The 24,368-nt window shown below is 38.0% G+C and overlaps 1 protein-coding gene and 1 long non-coding RNA gene across 4 annotated transcripts in view; one reads left to right on the forward strand and one right to left on the reverse strand.

Annotated features, from left to right (window-relative positions):
* The window catches only part of LOC129048791 (uncharacterized), a 116,825-nt gene that overhangs the window by 58,441 nt on the left and 34,016 nt on the right, over window positions 1-24,368 (reverse strand). For all 3 annotated transcript variants that reach the window (XR_008511430.2, XR_008511428.2, XR_008511433.2), the window contains one exon: window positions 2,236-2,348. This is a non-coding gene — a long non-coding RNA (uncharacterized LOC129048791). The remainder of the gene's footprint in view (window positions 1-2,235; window positions 2,349-24,368) is intronic.
* Window positions 1-24,368, forward strand: part of SLC9C2 (solute carrier family 9 member C2 (putative)) — a 111,483-nt gene that overhangs the window by 57,609 nt on the left and 29,506 nt on the right. The window contains exons 11-17 of the mRNA XM_024239952.3: window positions 5,226-5,389; window positions 5,994-6,089; window positions 16,707-16,804; window positions 17,800-17,919; window positions 19,065-19,263; window positions 19,950-20,138; window positions 23,695-23,844. Coding sequence (XP_024095720.2) covers window positions 5,226-5,389; window positions 5,994-6,089; window positions 16,707-16,804; window positions 17,800-17,919; window positions 19,065-19,263; window positions 19,950-20,138; window positions 23,695-23,844 — 1,016 coding nt within the window. The remainder of the gene's footprint in view (window positions 1-5,225; window positions 5,390-5,993; window positions 6,090-16,706; window positions 16,805-17,799; window positions 17,920-19,064; window positions 19,264-19,949; window positions 20,139-23,694; window positions 23,845-24,368) is intronic.

Genomic DNA, 24,368 nt, shown 5'->3' on the forward strand with positions numbered 1-24,368 from the left:
TTCAATTCCAGACAATGTGACAAAGCAAATAATGCAATAAATATCACAATAAAGCAAGTCATACAAATTATATGGTTTCCCAGTACATATGAAAGTTGTGTTTACACTATACTGTAGTCAATTATAATGCAAAAGCACAGTGTCTAAGAAAACTATTTACATACCTTAATGAAAAAATGCTTTCTTGCTAAAAAAAAAGCTAACAATCATCTGAGCCTTCAGCAATTCATAATCTTTTTGCTGGTGCAGGGTTGATAGCTGCTGACTGATCAGATCAGGATGGTGGTTGCTGAAGATTGGGCAGCTGTGGCAATTTCTTTAAGACAGCAATGAAGTTTGGCACATCAACTGACTCTTCCTTTCATGAAAGATTTCTCTGTAGCATGCAGTGCTGTTTGATAGCATTTTACATAGAGTAGAGCTTCTTTCAAAATTGGAATCAATCCTCTCAAAACCTGTTGCCACTGCTTTAGCAACTACGTTTATAAAATATTCTAAATCCTTTGCTGTCCTTTCAACAATGTTCACAGCATCTTCACCAGGAGTAGATGCCATATTAAGAAAGCACTTCGTTTACTCATCCATAAGAAGCAACTCCTCATCCATGCAAGTTTTATCCTGAGATTGCAGAAATTCAGTCACATCCTCAGGCTCTACTTCTAATTCTAGTTCCCTTGCTATTTCCACCACATCTGTTTCCTCCACTGAAGTCTTGAACCCCTCAAAGTCATCTATGAAGGTTAAAATCAACTTCTTCCTGACTCCTATTAATGTTGATATTTTGACCTCCTGCTATGAATTATGAATGCTCTTAATGGCACCTAGAATGGTGAATTCTATCCATGAGGTTTTTTATTGATTTTCCCTACATCCATCAGAGGAATCACTATCTATGACAGCTATAGCCTTACAAAATGTGTTTATTAAATAATAAGGCTTGAAAGTCAAAATGACTCCTTGATACTTGGGCTGCAGAATGGATGTTGTGCTAGCAGGTGGGGAAACAACATTCAACTCCTTGTCCATCTCCATCAGAGCTCTTGCATGACTAAGTGTATTGTCAATGAGTAGTAATATTTTGAAAGGAATCTTTTTTTTTTTCTGAGCAGTAGATATCAATAGTGAGCTTAAAATATTTAGTAAATCATGCTGTAAAGAGATGTGCTGTCATCCAGGTTTTGTTTTTTCATTTTTAGACCTCAGACAGAATATATTTAGCTTAATTCTTAAGAGTCTTAGGATTTTCAGAATGGTAAGTAAGTATTGGCTTCAACTTAAAGTCACAAGCTGCATTAGCCCCTAACAAGAGTTAGTCTGTCCTTTGAAGCTTTGAAGCTAGGCATTGGCTTTTCCTTTTTAGTAATGAAAGTAATCCATAGCATTCTCTTCCAATATAAGGCTGTTTATCTGCATTGAAAATCTGCTGAATCTACATTGAAATCTACATTGAAAATCACCTTCATCAATGATCTTAGCTAGATCTTCTGGATAACTTGCTGCAGCTTCTACATCAGCACTTGCTCTTCACTTTGCACTTTTATGTAATGGAAATGACTTTTTTCCTTTAACCTCATGAACCAATCTCTGCTAGCTCTTAACTTTTCTTCTGCAGCTTCCTCACCTCTCTTAGCCTTCATAGAACTGAAGAGAGTTAGGGCCTTTCTCCAGATTAGATTTTGGCTAAAGAGAATATTGTGTTGATTTGATTTTCTATTCAGACCACTCAATTTTTCTCCATATCAGCAATAATGCTGTTTTGCCTTCTTACCATTTGTGTGTTCACTGGAGTAGCACTTTTAATTTCTTTCAAGAGATTTTTCTTTCCACTCACAACTTGGCTGACTAGTGCAAAAGGCCTAGTGCTTGGCTTATCTCAGCTTTCAACCTGCCTTCCTCACTAAATTCAATCATTTCTAGTTTCTAATTTAAAGTGAGAGATGTATGACTCTTACTTTCACTTGAACACTTAGAAGCCATTGTAGGGTTATTAATTGGCCTAATTTCAACATTGTGTGTCTCAGGGAATAGCGAGGCCCAGGGAGGGAGCGAGAGAGAGATGCAGAAATGGCCAGTCTGAGGGGCAGTCAGAACACACACTTACTGATTGTTGTCCTATGTGGGTGCGGTTTGTGGTGCCCCAACACAATTACATTAGTAATATCAAAGATTACTGATCACATGTCGCCATCATGGATATAATAATAATGAAAAAGTTTGAAATATAGTGAGAATTACCAAAATGTAGACACAGAGATATGAAGCGAGGACATACTGTTGGAAAAATGGTGCCGATAGACTTGCTAGATGCAGGGTTGCTGCAGACCTTCAATTTGTAAGAACTGCAATATCTGCAAAGCACAATAAGGTAAAGCACAATGAGACAAGGCATGCCTGCACCGCATTCACAGATTCATCAATAAACCAGAAGGCCGATTTACTAGTTTATAATGAGGATGAATTTCTATGTCTGAAATTTTTGTGACCATTATCACAGTATTCACCTCTGATACCAATTTTCTTGATAAACCAAATTGGTAATCAAAAGGTTTTTCGTAGAGCATGGAACTAATGAGGGCAAAGGAAGGATAATGTTGAAGGACAGTTGTTCTAAATATGGAAGTAGCCTGATATATTCATCCTGTCCTACTCATAAGAGACAACACTGCTCTGCTTGGGTGTTTTCAGAAAGTCCTGCACATTCTTAGAACTGTGCCTCATAAACACTCTTGCAGAACTTCCTGTGACAGCCCACCTCAAAGCAAAGGGCTCCAATGTTTGAGTGAGGCTAGCACGTGGGGCAGATTTTAGACAGCTCTCCTTTTTCCCTAGTTATGGACTTGCTCCCCTCCCCTCCCCTCCCCTCCTCTTCCCTTCCCTTCCCTTCCTTCTCTCTCTCTCTCTCTCTCTTCTCTCTCAACGGCTCACTATCTTGCCCAGGCTGATCTCAAATTCCTGGGCTCAGCCTCCAGAGTAGCTGGGACTACAGGTGCTCACCACCCCACCAGGCTGTGTTTGTTCTTCTTCATTAAAAAAAAAAAAAAAATGATACAGGGCTGGGCGCGGTGGCTCACGCCTGTAATCTCAACACTTTGGAAGGCCGAGGCGGGCGGATCACAAGGTCAAGAGATCGAGACCATCCTGGCCAACATGGTGAAACCCCGTCGCTACTAAAAATATAAAAATTAGCTGGGCATGGTGGCTCATGCCTGTAGTCCCAGCTACTTGGGAGGCTGAGGCAGGAGAATCACTTGAACCCGGGAGGTGGATGTTGCAGTGAGCCAAGATTGCACGACTGCACTCCAGCCTGGTGACAGAGTGAAACTCCTCCAAAAAAAAAAAAATTAATTAATTAAATTAAATTAAAACATAAAAAAAAGATACAGGCTCTCACTCTGTCACCCAGGCTGCAATGCAGTGGTGTGATTATGGCTCACTGCAGCCTTGACCTCCTGGACTCAAGTGATTCTCCTGCCTCAGCCTCCTGAATAGCTGGGAGTATAGGTTTGCACCACCACACCCAGCTCATTTTTTTTTTTCTTTTTTAGTAGAAACAGGGTGTGGCTATATTGCCCTGGTTGGTCTTGAATTCCTGGGTTCAAGGGATTCTCCTGCCCTGGCATCCCAAAGTGTCGAGATTATAGTTGTGAGCCACCATGCCTGGTCTCGGTTTATTCTTGTTTGCAGTGAAAAGGTGTGCTTGGATTGGCAAAAGCTCACAAGGCACCATGAGTGAAGTTAATTTGATGCCCGAAGTCTTGCTCACACTTTCCTTCCTACCAAATCCCTTTGGCTGCCAGGGATCCTGACCCAGCTGACTCTCTTTTTTTAAGATAAAATATGTGGGTTTCTCTCATGCTGCCTTTCTTGTGATTCCTCCTACTCTGGTATTCAAAAGTGAGATCAGTGAGGGATTTTACTATCATGACAATGCTTTCTTTCTCTTGTTTCTTTTTTTCCCCTCTATAAATTTTTGATTGTATTAACCAAGCTTCAGAATTTCTTTTAACTCACTGTGGAATAAAGATTGTATAGCAAGTACTTTATCTTTTCAGAGTCAATGTTCATCCTTTCTAGAAATACCATGTGGTACACATTTAGCAGGTGCTTGTCGGACTTGAGTTTTATCAGTCAGAGTTTCAAACCAACTCCTTCCACCTGGTCTAATGCTTTTAAGAGGTCCCTCTTCATATTCTTCCAGGATTATCTTAAACACTGGGAGTATATTCAGATGTACTGGTGCCACCAAGTAGCCCACATGCCTTCATACTTCCCCTGAGCAACTGGAAAGTGGCTGTTGCCCCATCATATGGGTGGGATCTAATTGGGCAAATGAATACATTTTCTCCTTGTGCGGTCTTAGCCATGGGAATTTTAAATCCAAGGCAGCAGGCAGTCAGATGCGTCTTTGCTCCAGGTTACAGTGAACTGATCCTGATGTTTGAGAGGGATATCCCTACAGACCTTTCTGAATCCCCAAACTTCAAATCACTCCATTGTACGCAGTGTCCCATAGAGAATGAAATAAAGTTAAACTGAAACATCTAGAAGCCATTTAACCCTTGAAGAGACATTTCATATGCAATTATAAGGAGAGAACAGCTTTATTGAGATGGAATTGTGAGTAAGTAGGCTAAGCTTATTTACTCATTTAATTCTTCTCTTTGGTAAGTGAGCCTTGTAGTTCATACCCCAAGAAAATACAAAATGCTACAAATTTTGAACATATTGATTCACTGGCCGGAAAACAGAGATGTTAAACTTGAGGGATCTCTACTGCACTGGCCTTTAAATTATGTACAGTATAAGAAACAATTAGAGAACTTATTAAAATGCAAATTTTCAAGCCCATCTGATTTTGTAGGTATGGAGTGGAACCCAGGAATTTGCATAGTTTAATAGGCAGCCCTTCCACCTGTACCCTTTACACTTTGAGGAATATGGATTGGGTGCATTGAAGTAGTCATGTCTTTAGCTATAGGGAAAGCAAGGAAACTAATAAACATTTTTTATCAGTTGAGTCAGATAAAGTTGAGCTATACAGCCAAAAAGAAACAAATAGTTGGGTAATCTTCTGGAAAGTTTTGTATGAAAAATTGTCCTCTCTCTAACCACTCTGGTTTGCAGGTGATCTCAAGATTTCACTACATGATTATGCAACATTTTTTGCTTTCCCTTGCAGTCCTCACTGCACTCTATTAAGGCCTTTGCTTTTGTCTTTGTCACAGATTTGTGTGTTCTTTCCCTCCCAAGACAAATGACCTTGCAAAATGCCACTCAGCACATACAGGAGATAGTACAGAACACAATAATTTTGTTTAAAACAGAAAAAATTTTGACAAATGTTAACTGGACCTTAGTAGAAGATAAAACGAGGATCGAATACATTCCTGTGAGTTGATACCTGGCAAAAAGTAGTTTTCCTTTCCTTCCCTTGGTCTGCCTCGCTTGCTTTAGTCTGTTGTTAAAGACCTGATTCTGCTAATTAAATGTCAGAAAACTGAGGGGAGATAGTTACCGGCTTTGCTATTTTGGTGAAATGAGTTTGAATTCTGTCTCTAAAGAGAAGGTCTTGGTTATCCAGCTTTATTTGCCAAATACCAGGAGAATGGATGTTTTACAATCTGGCTGGTTGAGTACCAATCAATGGCCTCTGCCAAGATAATGTTTTTAATGGCTTAAGATACTGATAATTCTCTCCTGGTGGAAGTGTTATAAAAAGCAGAAAACATGGGCTGATTTAGAGAGCAGTCAAGCATATAGATAAGTTTAGAGAAGAACTTGGGATATAAATCTCCCCAAATGAATATTTACTTTAGAACAATTGAAGGCAACACTTCTTATATGAAAAAACATTACATAGCTCTTCATTCTAGCAATTCTGCTTTGAATTATTGGAATCTTTGTTGAGAGTAGCATTTGCCAGTTCCTAATCATTTTTACTTATTTTTAACTTTATCCCTTTATGTTTTAAAATGTCATCTGATACGGTTCAGTTTTCCCCCGTTTCACATGACGGTATGAAGACAGAATCCACAACAGATGAAGCTTTAATGGAAGAAGCCAGATTGCATGTAGCTGCAATACAAATGGTTGGTGCTGTTCACATAATGTTTTAAAATTTCTTTTCTTGCAATGTCTTTGATCCTTGCATATGATTTTCAGATGACTTGAAAACTTTTCTTTACCTTCTGATAGTCTATTGATTGTTAAAATTAATGTGTGATTTGTTAAAGTTAAAAAATAAAAAATCTCCTTCCTGAGGCTTAAAGTTTAAGTCACAAACCTTATTATCCTGTTTCTATGTCTGGCAAATTTTAGCAGTCACTTTTGAGGGCCCTTAGAATAATGTTTGGTGCTATTTACATACCAGATAATTAAACATTTTCAAATATTTAAAATTGCTTTTATAAATTTAACATATCTGAGTTCCATTTATACAAAATTCTCTCAAGTGCTAATTTAACTGTTAGAGATATAATAAGCTAAAATAAATCTGATGAATCAAAAATTCTCTTGAAATGTTGTAATACTAATATTTAAATGTTCGGTATAAATATAGGAAGATTACCTGGTAAAATCAAGTTTATACCAGCTTGTCAAATTGTACATTTTAAACTGGAGTTATAATCAAATAGAACAAATTTTATTCAATATAAAATGTATATAAAATACGAATTGTGCCCAGAATTCTTATTTAGTTTCTTTTTAAAACTTATTGTCAATATTAAGAATTCCTAAAATATGCAAAAGTAGATAGAATAGTGTAATAAATCCTCATGTACCTGTCACCCAACCTTAAAAACCATCCACATGTGACCAATACCTGCTGCATCCTAACCCCCATCTTACGTATTAGTTTGAAACAAATCATACGTCTGTAAATATTTCAGTATATATCTCTAAATTTTAAAGTATTTTTAAAAATATAAAATACTAACATTATACTTAAAAATGAACAATAATTCCTTAATAACATCAAATGTCGACTCAGTGGTAAGATTTCCAATTGTCTCAGAAATGTGATAAATATTTATTTTTACAGTTCATGTTTTCAAATTGAACTCCAGTAAAGGCCACACATTGCAATGAACTGATATGTCCTTCAAATCTCTGTTAACATAAATTCCTTTTTTTTGCTTTCATTTTTTTCTGTTGAAGAATATATTTCTTCTTATTTATTTATTTTATTTATTTTGAAACAAAGTCTGGCACTGTCATCCAGGCTGGAGTGCAGTGGCGTGATCTTGACTCACTGCAACCTCTGCCTCCTGAGTTCGAGAGATTCTTGTGCCTCAGCCTCCCTAGTAGCTGGAATTACAAGTGCGTGCCACCATGCCCAGCTAATTTTTGTAGTTTTAGTACAGACGAGGTTTTGGCACCATGCCCAGCTAATTTTTGTATTTTTAGTAGAGATGCGGTTTTGGCACGTTGGCCAGGTTGGTCTCAAACTTCTGGCCTCAAGTGATCTGCCCACCTCAGCCTCCCAAAGCACTGGGATTACAGGTGTGAGCCACTGCTCCCAGCTTGAAGAACATATTTCTTCTTAACTGAAGAAATTATTTTCATTCTTTTAAACATTTCTATACTTAGTTTAACATAGTCTCAGAGTTTGAAAGGCTCTCGTCCACAGTAGAAAATTACATATGGCCACAAATTCTTTGCAGAGCCTCCTATTAAAAAGTGGTATCTTTATCCTACCCCTTGAATTTGGGCTGTTCTTGTGATTTGTTTTGAGCATAAAATATGGCAAAAGTGGCTTTGTGAACGTTCTGGAGCCTAGGCATTGAGAAGATTTGTAGCTTCTACCTTTTTCCCACTCTGAATGCCACCCTGAGACTGCCACGCAAAGAAGCTGACCTAGCCTCTGAAGAATGAGAAGCCACCTAGGGGAAAACTGAGGCAAAAGGGCCAGTACCTAATTTCCAGACTTGTGAATGAGGCTGCCTCAATTCAAGGTGTGGGGCAATAGACTCAACCTCTTGATAGTAAGACATGCACAGAATTTGTGGCCATATTTACTGTTCCACAGTTTGCCCACTGGCCACAATATTTCTACCCCTCTTACATGTAAAACAGACTCACCCTTTTCCAACAACCCAAAAAGCTACATCCTATTTGCTACCAGACTCAAAGTCCAGTATCTTATGATCTGCAATCCAGGTGAGAGGCTCCTTGGTTGCCTCTCCTGAAGTGTGACTCTTCTTGATCTAGAGACCTGTGAACTAAAAAGAAAAGCTCTCTGTCCCCCAGACACCAAATATTCAGTGATGATCAAGAGACACTACTGTTTAAGAAGGGGAAGAATGGGATGGCCTGAGAAATTACGTGTCCGTGGCAATTCTGAAATCCATCTGGGCACACATACCAATTCTCCCCATTCTTTCCGTTTCCATAGGAAATAATCCATGCTTGTAGCCAAGTGGCTTTCTCAGTTTGATTTCTGCCTGTAGAAAACTGGAAGGTTTATATTCACTTAGAACTGTCTCGGTCCCTTTTTGTTCAATGTAGCACAATTGCCGTAAAAATTGTTTCTTTTCAATGACTGGTTTAGTCCGCCCCGCTTCACAGTTTCTTTTCAGGTAGACTGTTGACTGTACCAGACAATGCAGATATGAGTCTGAGGAGGCCTTTAGTCTTGTTGAGAAGGTAGATGAAGTACGACCTTGAATCTTTGGGTGGTTTTAACAAAGGGCCTTCAGCCACACCCTTGATTTGATTTGGAAGTGGAGGCCATATTTTACTGGCAGCACCCTGGATTTGGTCTTTTTTTTTTAAAATTATACTTTAAGTTCTAGGGTACATGGGCACAACGTGCAGGTTTGTTACATATGTATACATGTGCCGTGTTGGTTTTCTGCACCCATTAACTCATCATTTACATTAGGTATTTCTCCTAACGCTATCCCTTCCCCATCTCCCTACCCCATGACAGGCCCTGGTGTGTGATGTTCCCCGCCCTGTGTCCAAGTGTTCTCATTGTTCAATTCCCACCTATGAGTCAGAACATGTGGTGTTTGGTTTTTTGTCCTTGTGATAGTTTGCTCAGAATGGTGGTTTCCAGCTTCATCCATGTCCCTACAAAGGACATGAACTCATCATTTTTTATGGCTGCATAGTATTCCATGGTGTATATGTGCCACATTTTCTTAATCCAGTCTATCATTGTTGGACGTTTGGGTTGGTTCCAAGTCTTTGCTATTGTGAATAATGCCTCAATAAACAGAGTTTGCACGTATCTTTATAGTAGCATGACTTATAATCCTTTGAGTATATACCTAGTAATGGGATTGCTGGATCAAATGGTATTTCTAGTTCTAGATCCTTGAGGAATCGCCACACTGTCTTCCACAATGGTTGAACTAGTTTACACTCCCACCAGCAGTGTAAGACCATTCCTAATTCTCCACATCCTCTCCAGCACCTGTTGTTTCCTGACTTTTTAATGATCACCATTCTAACTGGTGTGAGATGATATCTCATTGTGGTTTTGATTTGCATTTTTCTGATGACCAATGATGATGAGCATTTTTTCATGTGTCTGTTGGCTGCATAAATGTCTTCTTTAGAGAAGTGCCTGTTCATATCCTTTGCCCACTTTTTGATGGGGTTGTTTGATTTTTTTCTTGTAAATTTGTTTAAGTTCTTTGTAGATTCTGGATATTAGCCCTTTGTCAGATGGGTAGATTGCAAAAACTTTCTCCCATTCTGTAGGTTGCCTGTTCACTCTGATGGTAGTTTCTTTTGCTGTGCAGAAGCTCTTTAGTTTAATTAGATCCCGTTTGTCAATTTTGGCTTTTGTTGCCATTGCTTTTGGTGTTTTGGTCATGAAGTCCTTGCCCATGCCTATGTCCTGAATGGTATTGCCTAGGTTTTCTTCTGGGGTTTTTATGGTTTATAGGTCCAACATTTAAGTCTTTAATCCATCTTGAATTAATTTTTGTATAAGGTGTAAGGGAGGGATCCAGCTTCAGCTTTCTACATATGGCTAGCCAGTTTTCCCAGCACCATTTATTAAATAGGGAATCCTTTCCCCATTTCTTGTTTTTGTCAGGTTTGTCAAAGATCAGATGGTTGTAGATGTGTGGTGTTATTTCTGAGGGCTCTGTTCTGTTCCATTGGTCTATACTTCTGTTTTGGTATCAGTACCATGCTGTTTTTGTTACTGTAGCCTTGTAGTATAGTTTGAAGTCAGGTATGTGATGCCTCCAGCTTTGTTTGTTTTGGTTAGGATTGTCTTGGCAAGGCAGACTCTTTTTTGGTTCCATATGAACTTTAAAGTAATTTTTTCCAATTCTGTGAAGAAAGTCATTGGTAGCTTGATGGAGATGGCAATGAATCTATAAATTACCTTGGGCAGTGTGGCCATTTTCACGATATTGATTCCTCCTATCTGTGAGCATGGAATGTTCTTCCATTTGTTTCTGTCCTCTTTTATTTCATTGAGCAGTGGTTTGTAGTCCTCCTTGAAGAGGTCCTTCACATCCCTTGTAAGTTGGATTCCTAGGTATTTTATTTTCTTTGTAGCAATAGTGAATGGGAGTTTACTCATGATTTGGCTCTCTGTTTGTCTGTTATTGGTGTATAGGAATGCTTGTGATTTTTGCACATGGATTTTGTATCCTGAGACTTTGCTGAAGTTGCTTATCAGCTTAAGGAGATTTGGGGTGAGACAATGGGGTTTTCTAAATATACAATCATGTCATCTGCAAACAGGGACAATTTGACTTCCTCTTTTCCTAACTGAATACCCTTTATTTCTTTCTCTTGCCTGATTGCCCTGGCCAGAACTTCCAACACTATGTTGAATAGGAGTGGTGAGAGAGGGCATCCCTGTCTTGTGCCAGTTTTCAAAGGGAATGCTTCCAGTTTTTGCCCATTGAGTATGATATTGCTGTGAGTTTGTCAGGAATAGCTTTTATTATTCTGGGATACATTCCATCAATACCTAGTTTATTGAGAGTTTTTAGCATGTAGGGCTGTTGAATTTTGTCAAAGGCCTTGTCTGCATCTATTGAGATAATCATGTGGTTTTTGTCTTTGGTTCTGTTTATGTGATGGATTACGTTTATTGGTTTGCATATGTTGAACCAGCCTTGCATTCCAGGGATGAAGCCACCTTGATCTTGGTGGATAAGCTGTTTGGTGTCCTGCTGGATTCAGTTTGCCAGTATTTTATTGAGGATTTTTGCATTGATGTTCAGCAGGGATATTGGTCTAAAATTCTCTTCTTTTGTTGTGTCTGTGCCAGGCTTTGGTATCAGGATGACACTGGCCTCATAAAATGAGTTAGGGAGGATTCCCTCTTTTTCTATTGATTGGAATAGTTTCAGAAGGAATGGTACCAGCTCATCTTTGTACCTCTGGTAGAATTCGGCTGTGAATCTGTTTGGTCTTGGACTTTTTTTGGTTGGTAGGCTATTAATTATTGCCTCAATTTCAGATCCTGTTATTGGTCTATTCAGCCATTCAACTTCTTCCTGGTTTAGTATTGGGAGGGTGTATGTGTCCAGGAATTTATCCATTTCTTCTAGATTTTCTAGTTTATTTGCATAGAGGTGTTTATAGTATTCTCTGATGGTAGTTTGTATTTCTGTGGGATCAGTGCTGATATCCCCTTTATCATTTTTTATTGCATCTATGTGCTTCTTCTCTCTTTTCTTCTTTATTAGTCTTGTTAGCAGTCTATCAATTTTGTTGATCTTTTCAAAAAACCAGCTCCTGGATTCATTGATTTTTTGAAGGTTTTTTATGTCTCTATTTCCTTCCATTCTGCTCTGATCTTAGTTATTTCTTGCCTTCTACTAGCTTTTGAATTTGTTTGCTCTTGCTTCTCTAGTTCTTTTAATTGTGATGTTAGGGTATTGATTTTAGATCTTTCCTGCTTTCTCTTTTGGGCATTTAGTGCTGTAAATTTTCCTCTACACACTGCTTTAAATGTGTCCCAGAGATTCTGGTATGTTGTGTCTTTGTTCTCATTGGTTTCGAAGAACATCTTTATTTCTGCCTTCATTTTGTTATTTAACCAGTAGTCATTCAGGAGCTGGTTGTTCAGTTTCCATGTAGTTGTGCAGTTTTGAGTGGGTTTCTTAATCCTGAGTTCTAATTTGATTGCACTGTGGTCTGAGAGACAGTTTGTTGTGATTTCTGTTCTTTTACATTTGCTAAGGAGTGCTTTACTTTCAACTATGTGGTCAATTTTGGAATAAGTGTGATGTGGTGCTGAGAACGTATATTCTGTTGATTTGGGGTGGAGAGTTCTGTAGATGTCTATTAGGTCCACTTGGTGCAGAGATGATTTCAAGTCCTGGATATCCTTGTTAACCTTCTGTCTTGTTGATCTGTCTAATATTGACAGTGGGGTGTTAAAGTCTCCCATTATTATTGTGTGGGATTCTAAGTCTCTTTGTAGGTCTCTAAGGACTTGCTTTATGAATCTGGGTGCTCCTGTATTGAGTGCATATATATTTAGGATAGTTAGTGCTTCTTGTTGAATTGATCCCTTTACCATTACGTAATGGCCTTCTTTGTCTCTTTTGAGCTTTGTTGGTTTAAAGTCTGTTTTATCAGAGACTAGGATTGTAACCCCTGCTTTTTTTTTTTGCTTTCCATTTGCTTGGTAGATCTTCCTCCATTCCTTTATTTTGAGCGTATGTGTGTTTCTGCATGTGAGATGAGTCTCCTGAGTACAGCACACCGATGGGTCTTGACTCTTTATCCAATCTGCCAGTCTGTGTCTTTTAATTGGGGCATTTAGCCCATTTACATTTAAGGTTAATATTGTTATGTGTGAATTTGATCCTGTCATTATGATGTTAGCTGGTTATTTTGCCCTTTAGTTGATGCAGTTTCTTCTCAGCATTGATGGTCTTTACAATTTGGCATGTTTTGGTCTTTACTCTTAGATCTTTGCCAGCTGTAGAAACCACAGATGAGAAACACGTTTACTTTCCAACCTGGAAAATCATGGCTTCTATATTTTGTCTAAGTTCTGCTTTAAGACTGAACTATTTTTCCTTGGTTTGTCCCTGTCTCCTTTTTTCTCTACCTTATCATATGAAGCTAACAAAAAGCAGCACTTTTAATTTTCCTGGAATATTAGAAATCTAGAAATCCTCTTAGCAGATTCATGAGGTACATTTTCTGTCTTCCAAGTTGCCTCAGGTGACAGCCTGGCCAGTGGTACTGCCTTTTGATAGCATGGCTGCCTCCCTCCAGTCTCCTGCTGCAGTTTCCCCACTGCTCTTCCAGCTTCCACTAACAGTCTTCTCACTGCCCCCCCTACCCTCTGCCCACCACCCAGTTCCAAAGCTAATGCAGTATGTTTTAATTTCTGGAGGCTCTCCACAATTGATACTGCTTTTTCCTGTTTTAGTCAGCTTCTGCTGTTTAACCAAGCAACCCAGAACTTGGTGGCTTAAAACAATGATTTATTATTTCTCATGGTTCTGTGTGTTGGCAATCCGGGTGATTCTATTGTTGGTCTCACTTTGGATCACTCTTATGCCTGTGGTCATTTCCTAGATCAGCTATGGTTGGAGGGTCCAGGATGTCCTCACTCGCAGGTTTGGCAGCTGATGCTGGTTGTCTTCCAGGGTGCTTTGTTTCTCCCCTCTATGGTCTATTCTCTATAGTTGGGTGGACTGGGCTTCTTCACAGCATGGTCTCTGGGTTCCAACAGGGTGAGAGGGGAAGCCACAAAGCCTCTTAAGTTCCAGGCTCTGGAGCCTGAACAATGTCACTTTTACCCCCATTTTATTAGTTAAAGCAAATCACAAAGCCAGTCCAGAGTCAATGAGTAGAAAAGTAGATTACACCTCTTAATGGAGAAATAGCGATGCCAATTGAAAAGTGGGCATGGACACAGGGAGGCATGACACACTTCAGTCATTGTTATAATGACCTACCATGTTTACTTTTTTAAACCAACAATCCCATGGAAGGACTTGCTGCGTGCTATTTTTGAATAGCTTTCCTAAGAGTACCTTCTACTCTGGCATTCTTCCTGTGTTTATGACCCCTTTCCTTTTCAGTCTCCTCTATGAACTCTTTTTAACCCTTTAATGTTGGTGCACCTCAGGACAATTAACTCTGTCCACTGTTCTTACTTTATAGTCTCTCCTTCTTTAGTCCCAGCTACGCTCATGATTTTAACACTATGCATAGATGCTCTACAAATCTATAATCTTCCTTCCATACCTTTCAACACCAGCTCTTTAGACTCATGAATCCAGTGGTGGCTAGACAGCTTCTCCTTTCACTCTATCTCAAATCCATATTGAACTCATCCCAAGCCTACTGTTATATTCCAAGTGTTAGTGAATTAGACCGTTGGTTGCTGGAGTCAGTCCTCTTCCTCTATCCTTCTCCAAGCTCTATCAATCTTACCTTCTAAATATTTGTCAAATACACCCCTTTCCATCCTTGTGAATCTTAATTTAGGCTGTCATAATCTCTTGTCCGGATGATAACTTTCAGTTGGTCCCCTTGTCTCCAATATTTCCATTCTCAAGTTACAGTGACTTACTAAAAGACATGTGACTATACCTCCTTCCTGCTTAAAACCCTAAATGACTCCTCAGTGCCTACATTTTCCATTGTGAGTTTCAAAGAACACTTGTTCCATGGGATGCTAATAGAAACTGCATGAAAAAAGAAGTTTCCATGCTCAAAGTAGTTTGGGAAATGGTGGCTTAAATAAAGTTAAATGGGTTTTTTTTAGAACTTCTTGTAGAACTCTTCAGAATTTTTAATATGCTGATATACATTGAGATTCTCCAAGAGGGACTATTGAATGCAACATTTCCTTACCCTTTCCCCTGCCCTGCATAGTTTTTCAGGGATTGGGGTTAAAGGAGTATCTCACAGAATGTGTATATCACATTCCAAGAAAAGTTTACCTATGAAATTAAGTCAAAGCACAATATACAAGGTATTTTAAAATCTGGCCTCTGACTATTTCTCTAACTGATGCTCTGCCCCACAACTTGTTTTTTACTGCACTCAGCATACTGTTTCTCACCTCTGTATGTGCACTAGAGATGCCACCCTCTGCCTACCTCTTTCTTCACTCTGCTCGCCCCACCACCATTCTTCATCTGGATAATTGTACTTCTCCTTAAAACTCAGCTGAGGTATCATCTCCTCCAAGAGAAACTCCCTCTGATCCCATCTCTACATCAAGTTTGATTAACACCCTGTACTGAACGTTATCCCCTTAATTTCCTGTTTTATCATATATGCATCTAACTTTTCCCCTGCCCCACTAGATTGCGAACCCCTTAAAACCTTGGACTATACCTCCATTGCCCTAAAACAGGGCTTGGAACAGAGTAGGCATTTAATAAACATTTGTTTAAAGGATGAATGAATAAATAAACAATCCATCATATTAGTAAATCATAATTTTCTTGATCCAGGCCTACTTCTTGATCAGCAGGGCCAGAAACACTGCAAGTGTAAACACTGGAGGTAGGCCTCAGGACTGAGCTTCTGGGACATACTTTTCTCACAGTGGATATCCTACCAGGGCCATCACGGAGGCTTACAATGTAGGGAAATCCACTAAGTGCTCCAGTAGCTCTCAGAGTAGAGAGAGCCTGGCCATTGCCCCATACCGTTTGGAAGGCAGCTTCAGAATTTGCATATCCTTTATCAAAGCTGTTACTGGTGGATCATTTTTCTATCTTCTGGAAAAGGAGCTAATGAGTGAATGAGAATTGTCTTGAGATATAAGTGGTGTGAATTCTCTCCTTTCCTGAAATGACTATCATCCCTCGAATTTTAAGACTTGAGAAAATATGTTAAATGCAGTAGTGGTTGGAGTCAACATTTCTAAACAATGGATAGGCAAAGTGTATGGTCAGTATGTGAGGAAATGTAGGCAGCAGTTCCAGGAGGTAACGCGAACCTCTGAGTGTAATGTCAGTGTCATGTAGAAGCTATAATTTTTCTGCTATTTTAGGGGGAGGATTGACACAACAATACAGCCTATCTTTTTCTTTTGGTAGTTCTTTGTGGGGCTGAAATGATTAGTTACACTTAGAATTAATACTTTGCACTCTCTATTCTGCTGTAGAAAGATGATGCTACTGATGTTATTTATATTACTGAAGTAAAATCTTTGAGTTGTATATGTAATATGTGTATATAAGTGTGTGTGTGTCTATATATATATAATTTTTTTTGAGACGGAGTCTTACTCTGTTGCCCAGACTGGAGTGCAATGGTGTGATTTCAGCTCACCGCAACCTCTGCCTCCTGGGTTCAAGCGATTCTCCTGCCTTAGCCTCCTGAGTAGCTGGGATTACAGGCATGTGCCGTCATGCCCAGCTAATTTTGTATTTTTAGTAGAGATGGGGGGTTTCACCATGTTGCCCAGACTGGTCTTGAACTCCTGGACTCAAGTGATCCCCCTGCCTCGGCCTCCCAAAGTGAGCCACCATGCCTGGCTGAGTGGTATACATTTTGATTTTCTAGAAAGCTAAGACCCTTTTTATCTCATAACATTCAGGACTGTACTTTATAAAAATGAGTATTCTGTAAACATTTGCATTGAATGAAATTTATTTCCTACTACATAATTTTTTGTAATGGCATATTTTGATATATTGAGTTCAGTAATAATAGTGAGGGCTATGTAAGGGTTAAGAAGAATACATTCCATTTATGTTTTGATCTTTTGTAATCTTCATTTAATGTATGTTTAGAGTAGCTTTGAAAAACAGCGTAACAATGGAATTCTTGAAATAGAGGCAGCCCGGATATTAATTGGTGCAGCAAAATGCTATTACTCCATCCAAGGAAAGTAAGTGTAACACTTCTTTAATTGATATTTCCAAGATTGAATGGCTATATGAAGAATGAATAAAATGAGAATTAAATGTCCTGATTGATCAATCTATTGTTTCACATATCTATATCTATCCATCTTCTGTCTGTCCATCTGTCTGTCCTTCCATCCATCTATCCATCTACTTTTTATTTTATTGATTTATTTTTTTTTCCTCTAAAGTTTTATAACCTTGGTGACATTAGGGGAATCTGGAGAAAGATTGGACTGTCGTGTAATTAGATAAGACACTAGGGAATCCATGAAAAGGAACTTATATAACTTCAATTACTATTATAATTATTTTGCCTTTATATTATCTTCACTTTAAATTACCAGACAGAGGAGGTTTAGAAGCCTGGAGGGTGCCATTAGACTGCTCCCTGGGGTGGAGCAGGCTCTGGAAGAATTGACCCAACTGCTGGTGCTGACAAGCACAATTAAGTCTGGTGGGAAAAGCTCTGTATCTTGGAGATATAACAATATCTGGTTACAGTCCTGGCAAACATTAGATAATAGATGATCTAACACAAATCTGTGGGGCAATAATAATAGGAGATCCTGGCTGGGTGATAGATAACATTTCAGCAGCCAGGTAATCTATTTGGAAGATCTTTACCAGTCCCTGGAATAAAGTTTGGGAAAGTTAGAGCCTTCAGGGCCTTGGAGAGGGTTGGGCCAGACGAGCATGACAAAGGAAAGCTTGATTCCAAACTCCAAAGAAATGGTCTAGAGAAGCTTTACTTATGTTCAACCTCTGGTCAGGAACAGAGGCAGCAGGAGTCTCATGCTAAAACTACTCCTGTACCATGACCATGGATGGATAGGTGGATGGATGCAGAGGCACTAGACTGAGCTTATTTGGTGGGTCCATATTAAATTTATACTTATTACACCTTCCCCTTTTATATTAACCCAAAATATAGTACTTGCTTTTTATTATAACACATATGTACATTTTTCTCTGTTAGATTCATGAGTATTTATGATGTTTCAACTTATATGAAAACTAGAAGTTGGCTTATAAAGTTTAAAAGTGTTTTAACTTTCTTGGAATATTGTATAGAAAAGATACATTTTATTCCACCTGAGTAAGTATTGTGAACCTTTAATAGAAACATACTTGAAAACACTACCATTTCTACATTGTCAGAATAGCTTATCTCAATTTTCCTTATTTAAGAAAAACGATATTATGGTTTATTTTCACTGATTGGGTGGTGCTTGCTTCTCTTCTTCCATTCTGTTTTAGCAACTTCATTGACATCTCTATTAGAGAATAGTCAGGAAGGGAGAAAGGATGGTCATATTTGGATCCTTCAAGTTTTAATTTCTGTGTCTGAGGGTTGTAGTGTGTTGCGGTCTGCTTAATATTCTTCTGGATATAACATAGAGCAGGGGTGAGAAATAGCCAACTGGTAGACTAGATCTAGCTCTGTTTAATTTCATCTGTTCTATTGTGTGATTCTGTTGATCTATAATTAGGAAAAACACAACATGACCTTAATAATACCTGTAACCAATTTTCCAAAATATCACAAAACACAGATTTTACTTCACCGGGGTAGATATTTTACTTAGTTTTATAAATTGTGAGCTTACATACTTTTTAGAGCAGAGAGACATAATTTTTATACCAATAGAACATGCCAAAACAAGAACATACCAAGGGCGTTAATGCTGCTAAATTTTAAGTGGGCATTAACCTTTTATAACAAATTCTGGTAATTTTTTTTACTTTTTTCCATTTAATCAGTTTAAAGAGATATACAAAAAATCAAAAGTGTAGGACCTTGACATATATCCAAAGAATTTCTTTTTGTCATGCTCTACATTAGATGGAATGAAAAGTTTTAATAAATGTATGTCAGTAATTATTTAATATAATATTTTTTCCATTCTTGATTTTAAACAATCCAATGTGTAATTTGTTTTCCTCTAAATTTATTTGTTTTTTGTTTTTATTTATGAATCTTTGCATTGTTTCCAAGGTACTGTGGCCTTGAGTTTTAAAAATGCTTCCCATCCCTGATATAGATTTTTAAAAATCATATTTTTTACCTTTCTTCATTATGATTTTTATGTATAGAAAATATGCTTTTGATTTTTGCTTACTATTATTTTATATTATGTATAGTCTTCAAATTAATTTTAATGATTTGTTTAAACAAATATTGAACTTCAGCTGCTAATTATACTTTTAAGTGATCTAACATTTTATCTGATCTCTTTTCAGGAGTAATGCATTTCTGACTTTTATATTTCACACAGTATTTTCTGAAGAATTTGAATATACAGGACAGATTATAAATTTGATATATATTTATCCTATGATAATACATCTGTGGCCAATGGCAGGAGATTTAAATGTGTCAGCACTGATATCAATAAACTACTATTTTATGTTTTTATATGTATTAGAATCAACATTGAAGGTACTGTTTAAAATAGAAATAGAATCTATAAAAACAGCAATTCAGGTATTTTGAATCTATTTTGTCATATTATTGAAGTAACTTGATACCAAGAGCCATTTGCTATGATAGTTGATGAGATCCTAGAATTTTAGTAACCTTTTTGAATTTTCCAAGTTTAATAGTGAAATTAGTATAAGAGTCATGGTATTGGACATCAGTTAAGTATCATAAAAGTAGAGAGATTCTCAAGGATCAGGTAAAGGAGAATTGAAAATCCAGACATGGACGTTTCCCTCAAATACTTTGTGTAATGATGCAAGAAATAAATAAGTGAATAAGAATTGGTTTGCTAGGTCCTTGTCTAAAATGTGAGTTAATTATTAGTATAAATGTGTAAAAGGTGATTTATGAGCATCACTATTTCATACTTTATTATTAATAGTATTGCAATGAATCTGTTTATTGCTATTTTTAATGCTTGTTTTTGGCATTCCAGCTTTATTATAGAGTATATATTTTAAATCAAATTATAAATGGTGAAGATTTAAAATAATTTTTGGGGGGGATTCCAAATGAGTAACTTAAAGCTCAACTTTTGGAATATAACTCATTTGTAGTTAAGAACTTAGTTGTTAATTTTATAGATTTCTTCTCCCCAACATTACTGTATAGGTGCTATGAAATGACATTTGTTTTCTATACAGATAATAATTTTGAAAAGGAAATATTTTCAACAATGTTGGAATACTTTGGAATTTTTTATCCTGGTTATTGGAATCATTGATATCTTTTGTGTATACTTTGTGAAATTGAGACCAGACAACTTGGCTTTTATTCAGCTTACAGTAATAATGGGATATTTAAGAATAATTAGGTTTCTTCCTCTCTTCAAGGTAAGATTTCACATTTTAAAATATTAAGATTTGCCAGGAGTGGTAGCTCACACCTATAATCCCAGCACTTTGGGAGGCCTAGGTGGGTGGATTGCTTGAGTCCAGAAGTTTGAGACAACCTGGGCAACATAGCAAGACCCCATCACTACAAAAAATTAATAAATTAGCTGGGCATGATGGTGTGCACCTGTGGTCCCAGCTACTTGGGAGGCTGAGGTGGGAGGATCGCTTGAGCCCAGGAGATGAGGCTGCAGTGAGCTGAGATTGTGCCATTGCACTCCAGTCAGACAGAGTGCAATGATGGCTCTGGTGACAGAGCCAGACCCTGTCTCAAATAATAATAATAATAATAAAATAAAATATAAAAATTCTTTTTTTACATTGTGTGTTAAGTGAGTAAGAAACCTCATTGTTTTGAAAGAAATGAGAGCAGAAGTTGTCTCTTCTGGAACACCTTCTCAATAGGTATCTGCATAGTTCCCTTTCTCATCACCTTCAAGCCATTGCTCAAATCTCACCTTGTCACAGAGGCCTCTCCTGACCAGCCTATGTCAACTGGCAACCCACCCTTCACACCCTCAATTTCTACCTCATCCTCCTGATTCCCCTCTACCTGCTCAACTTTAATTTTTTCCCCACAGTACTTACCAGCGATTTACTGTATATTGTATGTACTCTCCATGAGGTAGAGATCTTTGTTTTGGTCTTTCTTTTTACATTTTTGAATAGAAATGGGATCTCACTATATTGTCCAGGCTGGTCTAAAGCTCCTGGGCTCCAGCAATCTTCCTGTTTCAGCCTCCCAAAGTGCTGGGATTACAGGCATAAGCCACCATACTCGGCCTGTTTTGGTCATTGATGTAACCTCTGCCTCCAGAACAGTGCCTGGCATTTAGTAAGCACTTAACAAATATTTGTTGAGTGAATGAATGAAAATCTTGGTGCCAGTAGAAGCAGGGTAACCCAAAGACAAGTTCTTTAAGTTTCAGTAAAATTTGTTCATGTCTCCCAAACTGTACAGAAACAAAAATATTTCCTCCATAGCTCCACAGTCACATAGGATACTACCTATGGAATTTAATTTTACTGTGGCCTTCGATTTCCTTAACAATTACTATGCCTTCATTCCATGACTCTGGTGTTGATACTGAAGGCAGATTTTTATACTTTCAGTTTCAATTCTTAAACCTCCTTTCTCTCTTTCCAATGGAGTTGCATTACATAAGTTTTTAACTTCGGGGCTTTAAATGATTTCACTTGCCATGCCATGTTTGTTGTTGTTTAATTCTTATTACATCAAGCAAATCTATTATATTAGTATTTATTGAAGTTAGATACAGAGACTTAACATTAAAAAAATTGCTATAAACTCTGATGGTGAAATGCACATATTAGACTCCTCCAACTAGTCCCCATTCTCCACAACATTTAATAGTTATCTTTAAGGCAGAATTGTTTGACTACCCAGTTTGTGCTTACAGATTTTCTTTTTTGTTCCTTCATTTATTCTACATTGGTGTAACCAAACTTTAGTGTTCATAAGAATTACCATTCAGAGTTACTATACCTGGTTTAAAGGGTAATTTTGATTCAATGTGCTTTTTCCTTATGAGCTGAGTTTCGAGCAAAGTGCTCATGTAAGGTGTAACTCCACCGTCATGTAAACTCCCCTAGAAATCAGAATGTGTTGTGTGAGGCAAAGACTTAAAATGGAAGGTAGAAGTTTCTTTAGGTAATCAGTGTTTATATAGAGATCATATGCAGGTAAATGTAAAATAATTGTTTTAGAAGTAATACTTCGTGAAAAGTATTTAAAATGAAACAAAGATTTAAAAGTGTATTATTGTGGAAACTGACACAGGGGAGTGACAGCTATCTGGGCTGGCGGCGCGGCAGTAAAAGAATTTACCAAGACAGTTGTAGATAAAGAAAGGCATATTTATTTATTAGAGACAGTAGAAAAATACATTGCCAGGGAAACAACGGGCAGCCTGCAAGAAAGAAGCCAACTGCAAAGAAGCAAAGGCTTGCTGGAGATTTTATAGGGTAGTGTTTATGCTGTCTGTTGAAAAGGGCTTTGTGCTGTTAATACTGTGGTTGCAGTGAGCTAACTTGCAGGAGTCTGGTGGTAGCTGGGCACAAGATTTTGAGTTATTTGTGTAGGAGGGCAATGCATCCTGGGCCATGAAGAAAGGCAGACTTGCAGCTTATCTGCTGCTTCTTTTTGCTTTCCCCTGATCCCACCAGCCTGACTCCTTTTGCCTGATTAGGGACTTTACAAAAACCAAATCCATTTAGAGTGTGGGCAGCAATGTTCTGAACTAGTTGTCCCTTCTGTCTAGCATGCTCTGACAAATCTCAGTGAAGTATATTATCATGGTTTTTAATTGAACACTCACTATTTTCCAGGAACTGTTTAAAGCACTTTACATAAATTATCTGGTTTAATTAATAGAATAGCCTTGTGAGGTAGATTTCACCACTATGTAAAGTTAGATGGCTCATAGCCAGTGTCAGCATAATGTGGCTTTCAAAAGAAACAAACCTGCATTGGAAAACGTGAAAGAATACTGACAATCTTTAGGTGCCCTAAAGGATAGCTCAAGGAGTGTCAGTGCACTGTAGAGTGTAACTTTGAAAAAATCCTCTTTAAACATCTCTCCCTTTGCCCAAAGTTTCAAAGGCAAAATAGCAGCTTAAAAAAAAAAAATTCCCTTCTCTGCTCTTGTAATTCCTTCACTATGATGCCATCTCCTGGTTCACTTTTTTTTCTCCCTTATTACCCAGTTCCTCGCCATCTGCCCCTGCGCTCTGACATCACTTTAACCCTGTGGGAAGCCCCCTGTCTGTGTGAGTTGACTATGTGGATTTTGAGGAGCCCCACTATTGGAATTCTGGTACTTAGATATTATTTCCTCATTTTACACATGAGGAAACTGAGTCCTCAAAGTCACTAAATAACTTGCTCAAGGTCACAGAGCTGGTGAATAGGAGAGCTTGCATTTGAATTTAGAGAGGTGTATATTTAAAATCCCATTCTCTTAAGTCATGACACTAGCCTGCCTTAGCTTATGATTGGAGAAATATAAAACTAAGCAGGATCTTAGATACCCTAAGTTCTTTATTTTGCAAGTGAAGAAACTGAGGCACAGAGAGATGATTTGTTCAGTGAGTAACTATGACCCAGTTTAGGAGACCTGGTTAGGGGTTTTCTGAAATCTGGGGGTACAGAGAATGAGGGAAAAGGCAGTGCTAGAGACTTTCCCCTAAAGCAAGAGTCAATTATTCACTAAGCTTCACCTTCTTTAGAGAGTGGGTCTTGACTTTTGTAGGCACAGAATCACCTGGCGGACTTGCTAAGACATCGACTACTAGGCCCCACCCCAGAGTGTCTGATTCCACAGGTCTCCAGAGGGACCTGAGATTTTGCATTCCTAACAAGTTTGTGGGCTCTGCTGTTGCTGGTCTGGAGATGACACTTTATGAATTTCTGCCTCAGAGGGTGCTTTTCCTCATGAAATGTACAGGTTTTTTTTTCTTCTTCTCATTATTCCAGATAATAGTACCAATACTGATAAGAATTGCAGATGTGCAGATCAAAAAGTACCTCAGCTTGATGTATAGTATTACAAAAGGCTATATCAAAAGTCATGAAGATGCCAAACTTCTAATAAAACAAATAGCTGTCTGTGAATCAATATATCAGGTGAGAAACAAGCACTGGTCATTTGGGGAGAAAAATGCCTTAGGTGTATTAACTTCTTTTAAGACTAGTTCTATGTATGTTTGACGAAACAGACAAATTCCAACAGTTGAAAGGGATTCAGTTGTTTATTATATCATATGAGGTGCTGCAGAGAACAGTCTCTGATCATTACATTTCAGCTGTTATCATCAAACTCATTTATTATCTTCATAGCAGAAAACATATGATCTCTTTTCTGAGTGCAGAGTATAGAGAAGAGATCTAGTATGTCTCTGTAACACTCTCTAAAAGACAGGGCACTTGGAAAGGTGTATGCAGGAGTTGAGACTTGAATAAGGCTTCAAAGAAAGGGTAAGTCTTAAGTGGAGAGGAAGAGAGGAAAAGAGAACAAAGACTTGATAGTGAAAAGTTGAAATCCTGGTACTGTGGAGTGGGTGAGTAGAAGTATTTATTTTTTATCATTTAAGACCCTCTTCATTTCCAGCCACTATGCGGTAAGTACTAGATGGCAGCCTAGAGGTGGA

Source organism: Pongo abelii, chromosome 1 (assembly GCF_028885655.2).
Source record: "Pongo abelii isolate AG06213 chromosome 1, NHGRI_mPonAbe1-v2.0_pri, whole genome shotgun sequence".
Classification (NCBI taxonomy): Eukaryota; Metazoa; Chordata; class Mammalia; order Primates; family Hominidae; genus Pongo; species Pongo abelii.